The sequence below is a fragment of the Aspergillus piperis genome (assembly GCF_003184755.1).
Source record: "Aspergillus piperis CBS 112811 unplaced genomic scaffold BO85scaffold_18, whole genome shotgun sequence".
NCBI lineage: Eukaryota > Fungi > Ascomycota > Eurotiomycetes > Eurotiales > Aspergillaceae > Aspergillus > Aspergillus piperis.
In genome coordinates this window covers 384,526-397,468 of record NW_020291608.1, presented here as the reverse complement: position 1 = coordinate 397,468, position 12,943 = coordinate 384,526, and the positions used below count along the sequence as shown (strand labels likewise).

The 12,943-nt window shown below is 52.3% G+C and overlaps 6 protein-coding genes across 6 annotated transcripts; 3 read left to right on the top strand and 3 right to left on the bottom strand.

Annotated features, from left to right (window-relative positions):
• BO85DRAFT_452137 (putative COP9 signalosome subunit 2 (CsnB)) lies at positions 1–2,067 on the bottom strand. Its single transcript, XM_025660755.1, has 4 exons — positions 1,823–2,067; positions 1,599–1,757; positions 1,483–1,543; positions 1–1,430 (listed from the first exon to the last, which is right to left on the bottom strand). The coding sequence occupies exons 1-4, from the start codon at positions 1,864–1,866 to the stop codon at positions 174–176; spliced, it is 1,521 nt and encodes a 506-aa protein (XP_025512640.1). The 5' UTR covers positions 1,867–2,067; the 3' UTR covers positions 1–173.
• Positions 2,068–3,234: 1,167 nt separating this feature from the next.
• Positions 3,235–4,442, top strand: rho3 (Rho family GTPase RHO3). Its single transcript, XM_025660754.1, has 5 exons — positions 3,235–3,374; positions 3,433–3,447; positions 3,501–3,622; positions 3,673–3,874; positions 3,934–4,442. Exons 3-5 carry the CDS (start codon positions 3,524–3,526, stop codon positions 4,050–4,052), a joined length of 420 nt encoding a protein of 139 aa, XP_025512639.1. The 5' UTR covers positions 3,235–3,374; positions 3,433–3,447; positions 3,501–3,523; the 3' UTR covers positions 4,053–4,442.
• BO85DRAFT_403396 (lipoyl(octanoyl) transferase LIP2) lies at positions 4,109–5,573 on the bottom strand. Its single transcript, XM_025657226.1, has one exon. The coding sequence runs from the start codon at positions 5,401–5,403 to the stop codon at positions 4,537–4,539; it is 867 nt and encodes a 288-aa protein (XP_025512638.1). The 5' UTR covers positions 5,404–5,573; the 3' UTR covers positions 4,109–4,536.
• Positions 5,574–5,772: 199 nt separating this feature from the next.
• BO85DRAFT_403393 (pyridoxamine 5'-phosphate oxidase family protein) lies at positions 5,773–6,778 on the bottom strand (the record flags this gene model as incomplete). The annotated part of the gene is made up of 2 exons (XM_025657225.1): positions 5,773–6,591; positions 6,662–6,778. 2 exons carry the CDS (start codon positions 6,776–6,778, stop codon positions 5,980–5,982), a joined length of 729 nt encoding a protein of 242 aa, XP_025512637.1. The 3' UTR covers positions 5,773–5,979.
• A 1,485-nt stretch (positions 6,779–8,263) lies between these two features.
• BO85DRAFT_461906 (NIPSNAP family protein) lies at positions 8,264–9,507 on the top strand (the record flags this gene model as incomplete). The annotated part of the gene is made up of 2 exons (XM_025661815.1): positions 8,264–8,939; positions 9,023–9,507. 2 exons carry the CDS (start codon positions 8,264–8,266, stop codon positions 9,505–9,507), a joined length of 1,161 nt encoding a protein of 386 aa, XP_025512636.1.
• An 876-nt stretch (positions 9,508–10,383) lies between these two features.
• Positions 10,384–12,729, top strand: BO85DRAFT_452129 (aminoalcoholphosphotransferase). The gene is made up of 7 exons (XM_025660753.1): positions 10,384–10,945; positions 11,032–11,041; positions 11,105–11,262; positions 11,344–11,390; positions 11,454–11,549; positions 11,600–12,264; positions 12,314–12,729. The coding sequence occupies exons 1-7, from the start codon at positions 10,806–10,808 to the stop codon at positions 12,422–12,424; spliced, it is 1,227 nt and encodes a 408-aa protein (XP_025512635.1). The 5' UTR covers positions 10,384–10,805; the 3' UTR covers positions 12,425–12,729.
• The last annotated feature ends 214 nt before the right edge of the window (positions 12,730–12,943 follow it).

The following is a 12,943-nucleotide window of genomic DNA, read 5'->3' as shown; positions in this document are numbered from 1 at the left end:
GTTTGGTCTGTAGGGTGTGGTGATTGATTGATTGATGGATGGATGGATGTTGTGTGTCATGATTTCATTCCTATCCTTACTTCGTAACCCTGTGTGTGTTTCTCTAAAGTGTATGGGCTATGACGCAGAAATGGTTTTGTTGGATGAATGGATGGGACAATGCATTGCCCTCCCTAGACGCCTCCCAGGCCCAGCTTCGTTCCAGACCCTCCGCCGCCGCCTCTGCCTCGGTGTCCACCCCGCAGTCGGCGACCACCAGCGCGTAATCCTGCAGGCGGTTCATCTCCAAACCCGGGTTGGAACATGGGCCCTCCTCCTCTCATACCGTGCAGCTGTGCAGGATCTTCCCTGAATCCATCCCCGTCGTTCAAGGTCGCTTGCCAGAGAGACCGCAATGATCCGTTCCACTCCTGGAGTGCCCGCAGCCGGTCCACGTCGCTAGCGCTTTCAACCTCCACAATCCCGTTTTCCTGATCGATCTTGGCATTGAGCTTCTTGTCCAGGATCAGGAAGCTCAGGATGTCTTGTACCTCGGGTACCGAAACCCGGATGTGCTTCGAGATGAACTTGAGGGTGAATCGTGTGTACGGTGCGATCAATTTGAGAACAGCCTTCGTCCGCATATTTCGGCTGACCTCGTCGATATTCTCGGCGATGAAGGGATCGGCCAGTACGTCCGGGTTTTTGCTAAGGATAGCTTCGTATGTGTGGATGTCGTCGCGTTGGAATGCATCGACTAGATCGGTCATAGCGGATATGCGGGGGTCGTTCTTGTACGGCTTGGTCTCTTGGGAATAAAATGGGTTGATATCCGATTTCATCAGCATCGTGGTCAACACGAGATACTTGAGCACCTGGATTCGCTGTATTGAGCCCGCCTCATCGTAGTTTCGGAATGACTCGAAGAAGTCGCTCTGCGCTTCCTCCCAATTCTCCTCACTCATGTGCATCTTTCCTCCGCATTCTCGGATGATACCCATGATCTTGGGGTGCGGCACCGCCGACCGGACTCGAAGGGCACGCTGGTAGAGTGCTTTTAGTCGCTTGTTGTTCTTCGTCTCGGCATACATCTGTATCTCTAGGGCGTATAGTTCGAGAAGATATGTCCCTTTGCTGGGATCGTCGGTTCCATCTTCCCGCTGGCATGCCCGGTGCAGCTCCCGCACCTTCTTGCTTAGCTGGCCGTACTCTTTCCGTTCCAGCCAAAGACGCGCCAACTTGATGTTTGTCTTCAACCATAGTCGCTCGTTGTTGGTATTTTGGAATGAGCGCAAAGTCAGAGAATAGAATTCCTCCATGCACTGGTAAGCTGTGTCATCGTCCGATCCCTTCTCGATATAATCTAGCATGTTGTTGATGGACTTTTCGGAGTAATTACGAGTGACGGCCGACTTGACGTAAGTGAGAAGCTCTCTGTAGTGTTCAACGGCCTGGAGAGTCAGTATCTTATCATCGTGAGCCAAGGGCGCAGTGACGCCTTACATCGCTATATCTCCCAAGTTTGAATTCCAACTTGATAGCCTGCTTCAGTCCTTTGAACCCCCTGGACTACCGTCAGCACCTTGTCTGAACCATCACTGACGATCACAGCCTCTTACCAGTCGCCCTTGTCTTGTTCTAGATCCGGAACACCCAGAAATTCATCGATGGCCTCCTCCGGGTTGTCTATCTTCATCTGTTTGGCATTATAGTATTTGTTCTCGATACCGACGTCTCCCGATTCGTCATCGTCTGCATCCTCGTACTCGAAGTCGTACCTGCGATAGTTCAGCTGATTAGCGGCCGCGACCACCGGCGGGCTGAAGGGACAAAATAGGCTTACTCCTCGTCACCCGAATCTTGCATGAAATCATCATCGTCAGACATTATGAACGGATTAAACCTCGCTGCGTTTTGGGGTATCAAAAAGAATCAAAAACTGAGCGACAAAAGAGGATCGACTGCGTGCTAGAAGACCGATGGAGATAAGAGATGGAAGGAGATGGAGGTGAGTGAGGAATGGAGAGCTTCCGCGCCTATCGGAGCCTGGGGCCAAAGTTCGAGGTTCCCCGCCTTTGTAGCTTCCTCGCCGGGCCCGACCGAGACTACATTCTACTATAGCAACAACCTACACTGGACTTGAGGCTTGTTTACTCCCGGGAATTGCCTGTCAGTTAATTTGAATGGCTGTTTCATATGTCCTAGACATCTACTTGAGTTATCTTACACTGAAAGGCCCAATAGCTCAGCCTCCGCAATGATTGCCGTCGGATAGAGGGCTTACTAGTAGTACTATGCTTACTGTACTATATATAAGTTCAATTCACGTTCAATGACAAGATCACCCAGACTATCTTAACTAATATTACTGCCTATTAGTGGCTCAGTGACAGAAAAATGGACTCTGACACATTTAGTGGGACCGATTCAAGCTAGACTTGCATGCAATGATTCTAAATATAAAGTCAATCTGAGCGATTTGCGCCTGTCACAGCCTGAATCTGCGTGCTAAATTGAACCCGACATCTACAACTAACCGCACCGCCTTAGGCAGGAAGAGTACGCTCACTCACTCTACTATTGAGTTGGCTAGTATAAGCAACACCCTCCATGGTTTCAACAGACACTGCCACTTTACTGTGGAGGGCACCCTCTACCCACCGTCAGAACTAGCCATCTTTGCGGGTGAATTTTTGCGAGGCGTGGCGAAGCGAACTCAGCGCTTCCCGACTTCCAGAGCGGCTCAGGCACTTGGCAGATGACGATCGTCTCTCATTTGCGGATCGCCCGTTGCAGGACGGAGCCGATGACATCGACCGGCCTCGCTGCACGGCGGCCCACGACTTATCTTCGTGTTCGCAACCACTTTTTTTTCTTCTAGCCAGATCAGTGCCTCGTGAAACGCTATTCGTACCTATTAGCCCTTACTCCGCACACTTTATTCCTCTTCACTATCCCCTCATTCTGTTCGCCATTCTGCTCTTCGGTTGATCCCCTCCCCATCTAGCCCCTTCCCTCCCTTATCTACTTGGACCCTTCTTTTCGCGCATCTCGACACATCCACCACTCCCAACTATCGTTACAATGAGTCTCTGTGGTCGTCAAAAGGTCGTTCGACGTAAGATGGTGCTATTGTCAGTTTCACCAAGCCTTGGCAGTTACATTTGATGGGCAGATTACTGATTCCAGATAAGAGGGGACGGCGCTTGCGGCAAGACCTCCGCTCTGAATGTCTTCACCAGAGGGTGGGCACCCCTTCTTTTTCCTTTGTGGTCGAGACCGCTAACTTTCTGGTAGATACTTTCCTACGGTCTAGTGAGGATGACCTTTCTGAACGCTGATTTCCTGTTGCGATATTAATCCTTCCCACTTACATAGTGAGCCTACTGTATTCGGTGCGCATGCTCTTCCTTGGCTTATGATGATCATCTTACTGACCGTTGTGCTTTCCAGAAAATTACGTGCATGGTACTTCCTCCTCCCTACATAAACCCAGGCTGGCATGCTCACATTCATCTAAGATATCTTCGTGGACAATGTACACATGGAATTGTCGCTATGGGATACGGCCGGCCAGGAAGAATTTGACCGACTGCGCGCGCTATCATACGAGGACACACACGTGATTATGCTTTGTTTCAGCGTGAGGATTCCCGCTCCTCGAGGATTGGATAAGAGGTTGACTCCTACTAGGTTGACAGTCGCGATTCGTTTGAGAACGTGGCGAGCAAATGGATTGAAGAGATCTCGGAGAATTGCGCCGGCGTCAAATTGGTGCTTACTGCCCTCAAGTGTGATCTGAGAAAGGATGAGTTCCTCAACGACAACCCGAACGCGATCACCTACGAAGAAGGACTGGCGAAAGCCAAGGAAATTGGTGCTGTGAAATACCTGGGTAAGGGCGACTCTCACCCCGTGATATCATTCGCGTGATGGAACCTGACTTCTTGACAGAGTGCTCCGCCGTGCAAAATCGTGGTATCATGGAAACATTCTACGAAGCTGCAAAGGTCGCCCTGGAAGTCAGAACTCAGGGCTCTAACGGATCCGGCGAACGGTGTGTCATTCTCTAGACATGCCGCTGGCCATCCTTCATGACTTGTCGACTATTGCATTGCTCTGTTCTTATACCCTTCTACCTGCTTGCTCTTCAGCCATTGAGCTGGATCATTTGCTGTGGCCATTCCAACCGGGGAATGCCCTGGTTTTCCCATCACTGGCATCGAGCTATCATATCCTGGGCGTTTTCAGCCTGTCATGCCTTGCTCTGTTCTCTTCTCTATATATACTTGTTGGACCCCTTGTTGTAATCCTGTATACCTAATGTTTGCTCTGGGGATACCTTCCAGAAAAGCGCGCCAGTCGGGACACACCTATGGCTGCTTATCTATATTCCATCACTCGCTCTGGTCGATCACTGCGACCATTGGTATAGACTATGCAAATGTACCATTGATAATGAACACGCCGTATCTCGCGTACTCAATAGACTCCTTCCAACTCCTTCTCTCAACCGCACCCTTTCCCCCAGCATGCACACAAAGACCATAACCACGCTCACTCCGTTCCCTCCCTCAACAAATCCTCCTCACTCACCCTATACACCTCCTCAATCCCCTCCCCCGTCGCCCCCTCCCCACAAGCAAAATCCCCATTCACCCTCCCAACAAACTTCCCCACAAACCTCCCAGCCACCTCCTCAACCGTCACCCCCTCCACTCCAAGCCCTTGTAAACTCGTCGTCTCCCTCCCCTCCAACCCACACGCCACAATCTGCCGAAACCACCACATCGGCTCCTCCGTCACATTCAACCCAATCCCATAACTACTAATATGTCTCCTAAGATGCACCCCCACCGCCGTAATCTTCTTCGGCAGTTCACCTTTCCCTCCCTCAGACCCTCCCTGTTGTTTCCGTCCATGCACCCAAACCCCCGGATCCTCCGTCACCATCCCCCTCACCCCATACTCCCTCAACACATCAATCACACTATTCTCCAACAACCGTATATGACACCGCGGCGTGAGCCCCAACCGTCGTAGATCCAGAATCGTGTATGCGACTAGTTGGCCCGGCCCGTGGTAGGTTGTTTGTCCGCCGCGCAGGGTGGGGTGGTATTCTGCTACCCGAGAGGTAGGGTCATAAGTGGTGTTGGGTTGTGGGGAGGTTAGGATCTGGCGGATTGGTTCGAGGCTGGGTGGGAGGGAGAGAGTGGTGGTATTGTTGATGGTGTTGGAGGGAGGGAGGTCGCGCCGGCCGGTCGTGTATACGGGATTCGGGCTGAAGGTTATTATGGTTGGGTCCGGGGGGTTCGGCGTGAGGTGCTTTTTGTGTGAGAGGAGTCGGCTTGTGAGTGTTTGTTGGATGTTGGCGACCCGGCTGAAGGGGGTTATATTTGGGAGGTGGAGGTGGGCGAGGCGCATTTTGCCGGGGTCTGGTGGTTTCCTTTTGGGTGGTGGAGTTGGGATGATAGGAATTGGAATTGGGATTGGCGGGTGGTTAGGATTGGTGGTGTATTTGCATTGTATTCTGGGGAAGGTGTGTCTAGATACGGTAGGGAGTGGTGAAATTGGGCGAAGTTATTGAATAGGTACTACAGTAGTAGTTGGTGTGGAATTTATTGAGCTTGCGGTTTGATAAGATTGGACGTCACCTCCCCGGATTGTAGTGTCATGTGATGAGGAACGCAATTCCGATCTCGATTTCGTGCTCTTCTTTCTCACATCCGGAGCTTAATTTGAGATTGAGTTTGCTTGTAGCATTCAATTTTCTATGTACTGCAGTGGATACTTCCATATTGGTCCAGGAACATGATTGCGAGATCGTGTCTGCAGAGATCTTCAGGAACCGAGAGCGCTGAAACTTCCGATGACTGAGTGGACCTAGGTAGTCTGCAACACTCGCATATCTGCTTGCTTGCTTGCTTGCTTGCAATTTCCCAGATTTGATTGTTCACTCATGAAGTTTGATATACAAAATAGCATAGATTTCAAAGCGCATTACTCGGGCGCAACGCCATTAACCATCGTTCCCTGCGTGCCCTCACCCTCCGATACCAACTGCCAATCCCTCACGCCACCCTTCCAGTCTGCAATGCGGCCCTCGCGCACCTGAACCGTCACGACGCGGACATCGCTGTCAATTGAGATACTGGGCCGTCTTTGACCGGGTTGCTGCTGCAACTGTTGCCCGAAAGTGCCCAGCTCTTCCTCGAAGGTGTTGTTCTCCAGATGCTGCTTCTTGCACCAGGCCTCCTCTTCAGACCCAGGTTCCAAGAAGCGCGCGGTACCGGCGATAGTTGTGGAGATACTGGAAAGGGCGCTTGTGTTCAGGTTCAACAACAGGCTCGCCAAAGAGGACCGTGTGGCTGCAGGCGGGGGAGACCCTTCGCGACCATCGGGGTTGGGAGCCCGGGTAGGCGGACGGTGCGAAACCCAGTCATGGACCAAAAGGGACACGCGAGGGTTGGTGAGCAGATGGTTGGTTTTGCGAGAGGAAGGGTTGGTGGTCATGATAATCGTCGGATACGGGTCATAGGGAGTCGAGGGGAGGTAGGTGTAGGACATGAGCGAGATGTGCGGGGTCAAGCCATCACATGTTGCAAGGTGAAGCTGGCAGCGTACAATATCAGTTTCCAATCACAATGACGGTAAATAAAGGTATAGAGATTGCAGTACTCACGAATCGAGAATTCTTCAGACATGAAATCACCTCCGTTGGGAGGGTAGTCCCGACATGCGGATGAGTAGTTGTGGCTGAGGCCTCGTACGAGAGGGGAGGGTTCATAGAATCCGCCATAGTGTAGGACACGGAGAAAATATTTTCAGAGCCTAGGTAGGTTAAGAGGTGCTGGATGTCAAATGTAGCAAGTGCGCTTGGACTCTGTCGAGTCAACGAGCTCTCAGGTAGGACAGTACACAGTGAGTGGCAGTGGCAGTGGCGGGCCAGCTCAGCTGGAGGGGTGTGACTAGCAACCAGATGAGCTACCGGATTGGGGACTACCAGACTAGTCTCGTTTAGTACTAGCCATCCGGGCCCGGATCACTGCGCGGCTTGCTTCTGATTACATAAGAGACAGCTCTGGTCTCACGACGTCATCGGTGCTGGGAGCCACGCTTGAGGCGGTGATGGATGCTGCCAGTATTTTTCAACTCTCTACCGAAAACCCCGGTGAGTTAGAGGCAATTGATGAGCCGTTACCAATCGGGTTGAAGATCTTAATGAAGATAACCTCATTTCCCGTTATCATGTCCGTAGCCGTGAACGCGGAGGAAAGGAAGCAAGACCGCTTTCGTCATGGTCTCGGAGATGCAGGGCCAGGCAACGAAGATCGGCCTAGACAAATGGAATGGACAAATCATGAGGAATGTCTATCTCGGGGACTACACATCATCCGCAGAAGAAAACAAGAGCTGTATCAGCACAATGGGATTAGTACACTAGGGCTGGGATTGGTGATCAGCCCTTATATAAGGCAGGCCCCAGCTCAAGTTACATTGGCAGTAGCCGAGAACAGAGAGAGGAAAGCACAGCCCAGTTACGTTATTTAGCAGAATAGATCAGACAAGTCTTGTCTCTTCACAGGCTTGTTTCCCCGCACTTTTCCAGTTTAATGAGCAAGTGACGCCTTTTTCCCCAGTTTCCCACTTGTGCCGTCCGGAAGTACCTTAACCACTCAACTACCTTCCTTTCCTTCCTCTCTCTCTCTTTTCCTCTCCTCTTCCCTCCCCCATTCACTCTCCACACTCTCCCTCCATTGGCTCTATTCGATTGTCACCTAATATCCTACATACCCGTGGCTTATAACCGACAACCGTTATTGGGGATTATTACTTCTCCGCCCGACAATTCGACCTTCCTCTTTGCTGATCCTGGACTCTAAAGCTTGCGACCTGACTGGTTCCGTGGACTCCTGCTGCAGTGCGCCTTCCCTTCAGCCGTCGGTCAGGTCGTTGTAACGCATCGCGTGTCTACCTACCTCTCCCATCCCTGCCCTTACCTGCTGTCTCAGTTACTCTTTCTACATCTACTCATCTACTTCCCCTCTCCTGTCGGTAAAACCCCTCTTCTCTTGTGTCGCCTTTCGCAGTCTAATCGCTGTCGTTGGGCTCCTCTTCTGCATTGCTGTCAACCCGACACACGTCCATCCATCTTTCACTTCACCTGTCCCCCTTCGTTTCTTGCCCGACTACCCTATCCTGCCTCTATTTTGTGAAGAGATTCCCCACTGTATCCCTTGCTTCAGCATCCGTTTCTGTATAGCTATCAGCTCCCTACGGAATCATGCTCGCCCCACGCTTGTTGCGGCCGGCGTCTTCGCTGGTTCGCCCCTTCAGTTCCACTGCCACTGCCTCCCGCGCCCCCTCTATCCGTGACATCACCCCCGACTCGGCTGCTGAGTTCAACGCACGTCAGAAGGAGTTTCGCGAGAACCTAGAGGTTGCTCGCAAGAAGAGAGAACAGCAAGAGAGTCAGTCTGTCGATGCTTCTGGTTCTACCTCTGCCCCATCCCCTGCATCCCGTGACCGCCTTCGTGAGTACGCTACCGCTCCCACTGCTCCAGGTGAGAGCAATGCGAGCAGTAACAAACATCCCGTTTTTGATGCCGCTGAAGTTCTTGATAATAAGGCTTTGGGCTCACTTTCTACCCACCGTATTATAGGAGACGAGCAGCTGCAGGAAGCCAGTCAGTCTCCGAAGCGCGGCCCCCTGTCGTCGCTCATCTACGGAACAAAGGAAGGCCAGCAGCTGGACAAAGATATCGAACGGTCATTCTCGCAAGTTCTCGCCCGTGGAAAATACGTACACTCCATCGTCTTTCACGATGTGAAGCCTGACAAAGTTGACGACTATGTGAACCTCGTCGGCCAGTGGTACCCTCGCATGGCTGCCGATCCTGAAAACCGGGTGAATCTGGTTGGTAGCTGGCGCACGCAGGTTGGAGATAATGACACCTTTGGTACTTGACTTGACAAGCCCATCCAGCCTTTCCAGTTGCGCTGAGAACGCTTCTGTTACCACTGATGCTAACGGTTCTTGCAGTTCACATCTGGGAATATCAGCGATATGAAGGTTACCATGCTTCCCTCCACAACATCTCCTGTCACCCCGAATTCCCCGAATTTGACCGGCAGTTGAAGGGCTTGATCAAGAGCAAGAAGACGTCGCTGATGCAGGAATTCTCTTTCTGGCCCACGACGCCTCCACGGCGCCTGGGCGGCCTCTTTGAGCTCCGATCATACACTCTTCATCCCGGAAATCTTCTGGAGTGGGAAACACACTGGCGTCGTGGCCTCAAGGCCCGCCGGGAGGTGATGGAGGGTGTTGGGGCATGGTTTGTTCAAATTGGGGACCTGAACACTGTGCACCATCTCTGGCAGTTCGCGAACCTCGAAGAGCGCAAAGTCCGCCGTGAGCAGTCCTGGGGCATCGAAGGCTGGGGGGAAACGGTCCACAAGACGGTGCCACTTATCCAGACCATGCAGAGTCGGATCCTGATTCCCATGCCCTGGAGTCCTGTTGGCTAAGCCGGTTCAGCTCGACAATCATCACATGGTCTTGATCACGGGGTGAGTTTCCAGGACCCAGGCATACGGAGCCAAGCCCGATGACTTGTGTTCCTCAACGGTCCGAGCGCCATAAGCAGAGAAGGAATAGGAGTTATGGGGGATAAACAGGAGACCAATCAAGGATGGAGCGACTCAGCCCTGTCTACTGTTGCAGCGAATGCCGAACTATGAGGCCCTCGAGCCGTCTGGGGTAGTGTACACACTCGGCACGCTGCTCATTGTTCCTCTCACGAGCCGGCCTTGATGCCTTTTGTGTATCGTATCTAGCATTAGCATACCTATGTTCAAACTGACATCTTGTTGTATCTGTTATCCCCGTCTCCTGTCTATCTCCAGACTACGTATCTACAAAGTAGACGACCACCTGCTGCAAACAAAGTTGATCCATGGCCCCGCTTGACTGTTCTAGCGTATCCTGCGCGACTCCGCTTTGTCAACGACTAAATTCATTTCCGTCATGGGCAGCTGCCTCGGGTCCTCGCGCGACTCAGCAGACTGGTTACTGGTGTGCTGGCGCCCCCCACCTGTCCCACGACGATCACAGACGGGCTTCCGTAGCAGGACTGGTTGTTGGAAATGAGGAGACGTGGGTGCGGTCTTGTCTCCTCCGTCCGAGGTAAACCAGCAAATGAAAAGCAGCACGGCACGTGGGTATTCCGCGGGAATCCACCTGGTCCTTCGATGCTGTGCGGTGGGATTCTTCGCAGCGACTAAAGTCGTTGAACGTTCTTGGCTGTTGAAGAGAAGAGGGACCGCCTCGATACGGCTTCCTCACTGGCCTTTTTGGCTCCCCGCGTCCGCCCTCCCGTCTTTGCCTTGACTTTTCCGCCGGCAGAAAAAAAGTTACTAGAAAATTCAAGGCCAGCATCAACAAGCTGCACCCACTTCTTTCTTCCTCGCCGCGTCGCTTTTTCTTTCTTATTCTCCCCACTCGCGCTACTTTATCCTCTTCTTTTCTTTTTTCTTCTTCTTTTACTTCTGCTCTTCTACTTCGACCGTGTTCTTTTATAAACTTCATCTTTAATCTTTGAGCAACCCTTTCTCCGCTCCCCTGGCCCTGGTTCGCCTTCTCCGGCCCTTGTTTCCTTCTTTACCGCGCGGCATCTGCAATTCTGGCGTCAACTGCAGCCCGCTTCCGATTTGACTTTCATCGCGTCAAAGACTCAAGAGACCCTATACTTCCGAGCATCTTGACCATCTAGATTTACAGGCCCTATTGCTCGCTGTAGCTCAGGTCCTTCTGACCAACAGGCAACATGGTGTACATTCGCCAGCATCAACTACCCAAGCTGCGGGAATACCGTTATGCAGGAGTCGATCTTTCGCTTGTTAGCCGCTATGTCCTCAAGCCGTTCTATAATAACTTTGTGATCAAGTTCTTCCCTATGAGCATGGCGTAAGTGACGATACTGGCTTGTTTCGTCCTCTAGTTTTGTTTTATTCTCGTCTGGCTAACAGCCTTGTTTCCCTCCCCGGTCTTAGTCCTAATGCCGTAAGTCATCTTAGCCCTGGACTGGCCCTGCTGCGACAAAGACCAATAACTGAGGACTGGTAGATTACCCTGACTGGGTTTTTCTTTGTGGTAGTCAACTTCATCACCATTCTCTGGTACAACCCGACCCTAGACCAGGACTGCCCGCCCTGGGTCTATGCCAGTTGCGCCATCGGGTTGTTCCTTTACCAGACGTTTGACGGCGTAGACGGCATCCAAGCGTACGAACTGCCCCTCGCGCCCCATTTTTGATGTGATTCTCTTGTCCGCTGGTAGACTGCATGCTAAATCTGATCTTGCAGGCGGAGAACCAAGCAGAGCGGTCCTCTGGGTGAGCTGTTTGATCACAGTAAGTTATGGGACGGCCTGACCATGTTCAAAAGATGGACCGGGAATTAAGCTTCGCCTGCAGGTGTCGATGCATGCAACACGGCCTTGGGAGTTTTGATCTTCGCGGCGGCTATGAACCTCGGCCAATCTTGGGCAACTGTGTTGACCCTTTTCGGATGTAGGTGGTGGACAAGTTTATGAGTACTGGGCGATGCTGATAAGATGCAGCGACTATGACCTTTTATGTCCAGACCTGGGATGAATACTACACCCAGGTGTTGACTCTGGGAATCATCTCGGGCCCCGTCGAAGGTGTCCTCACTCTCTGCGTTGTGTTTGGCTTCACGGCCTACATGGGCGGTGGCAGCTTCTGGCATCGCTCCATGCTGGAGACCGTTGGAGTTCCCAAGTTGGCCTTCATCCCTGAGCACATCTACGACATGGCCTTTACGCAGTGGTATCTCGTCTACGGCGGAGTCCTCCTGTTCTTCGCCACCGCCTCTAGCATCGTGCATGTCATGCAGGTGCGCCGCGAGCGTGGTCAGGATCCGATCAAGCCCCTATATGGCCTACTCCCCCTGGTCGCGGTGTGGACTCTTGTGCCGGCTTATCTTTACCTGCAACCCACCATCCTGGAGAACTACATGGTCCCGTTCTGCCTGTACGTCGGCATGATCAATGCGTACGCCGTGGGCAAGATGATCTGCGCGCACCTGGTCAAGGCCAGCTTCCCTTACTTCAACATGCTCCTGATCCCTCTTGCTTTGGCAGTGCTCGACAGCGCTGGTGCGGTCTTTGGTTACTGGCCGAGTCTGCTGGGTGACGGAGTGAGGCAGATCGCTTTCGTTTGGGTGTGCCTGGGTCTGTCGATCGGCGTTTACGGCAGCTTCGTGGTAAGTGTCACGCATGATCATTCGAGGGCGAGACGCTAATTGCAAACAGCACGACATCATCACGACGATATGCGACTATATTGACATTTGGTGCTTGACGATCAAGCACCCTCACGTGGAAGTGGTGAACGCCAATGGAGAGGCGAAGAAGTCGAACTAATGAGGATGCGAATGATGGCGGTGAGGGTACAAAAGAATGGAGTCCATGTGGAGAACGTCGAATCGCATAAGACGGTAGACGGTAGATTAATTGGACGGCGCAGCCGTTCGTGCATCCTGGCCTTGCGCTATCAGGAGCATTGAATTCGAGTCGCAAGTCGTCCGGTGTCTGAATGGCAGGCACATGTCACCGGACCGGAAACGTATGTCATGGCCGTATCTAAGCAGCGTATTGGATTAGCGATAGAAATGTATTTGTATGAGATCAGCAGTTGCCGAGTGGCGACAATGCGTCAACCACCGTAATCTCTTCTGCCCGTCCGAGTAACAAGTAAATAGATAGTAGTACAAAGTAAGAAAGGGAGCTCCATCGAAGGACCTTGGAGCATCTAGCAGCATCTGGCGGCTGATATAAGCGGCCCGTGATTGGTGGAGAAGGCATCAGCCACAGGGGCCACCGCCGGGCGGTGGCAAAAGTGCTTGTTCGGGCAGTATTAGCGAGAGGGCTGCAACCCTATGC

Bases quoted from the DNA above. Each gene is read 5' to 3' on its own strand.
- BO85DRAFT_452137 (XM_025660755.1), bottom strand. From the start codon at position 1,866: ATGTCTGACGATGATGATTTCATGCAAGATTCGGGTGACGAGGA. The intron at 1,544-1,598 runs GTAAGAGGCTGT...ACGGTAGTCCAG, and splicing joins GAACAAGACAAGGGCGACTG to GGGGTTCAAAGGACTGAAGC. The intron at 1,431-1,482 runs GTAAGGCGTCAC...CTGACTCTCCAG, and splicing joins AACTTGGGAGATATAGCGAT to GCCGTTGAACACTACAGAGA.
- rho3 (XM_025660754.1), top strand. From the start codon at position 3,524: ATGGAATTGTCGCTATGGGATACGGCCGGCCAGGAAGAATTTGACCGA. The intron at 3,623-3,672 runs GTGAGGATTCCC...GACTCCTACTAG, and splicing joins TGATTATGCTTTGTTTCAGC to GTTGACAGTCGCGATTCGTT. The intron at 3,875-3,933 runs GTAAGGGCGACT...ACTTCTTGACAG, and splicing joins TGGTGCTGTGAAATACCTGG to AGTGCTCCGCCGTGCAAAAT.
- BO85DRAFT_403396 (XM_025657226.1), bottom strand. From the start codon at position 5,403: ATGCGCCTCGCCCACCTCCACCTCCCAAATATAACCCCCTTCAGCCGG.
- BO85DRAFT_452129 (XM_025660753.1), top strand. From the start codon at position 10,806: ATGGTGTACATTCGCCAGCATCAACTACCCAAGCTGCGGGAATACCGT. The intron at 11,391-11,453 runs GTAAGTTATGGG...CTTCGCCTGCAG, and splicing joins GGGTGAGCTGTTTGATCACA to GTGTCGATGCATGCAACACG. The intron at 12,265-12,313 runs GTAAGTGTCACG...AATTGCAAACAG, and splicing joins GCGTTTACGGCAGCTTCGTG to CACGACATCATCACGACGAT.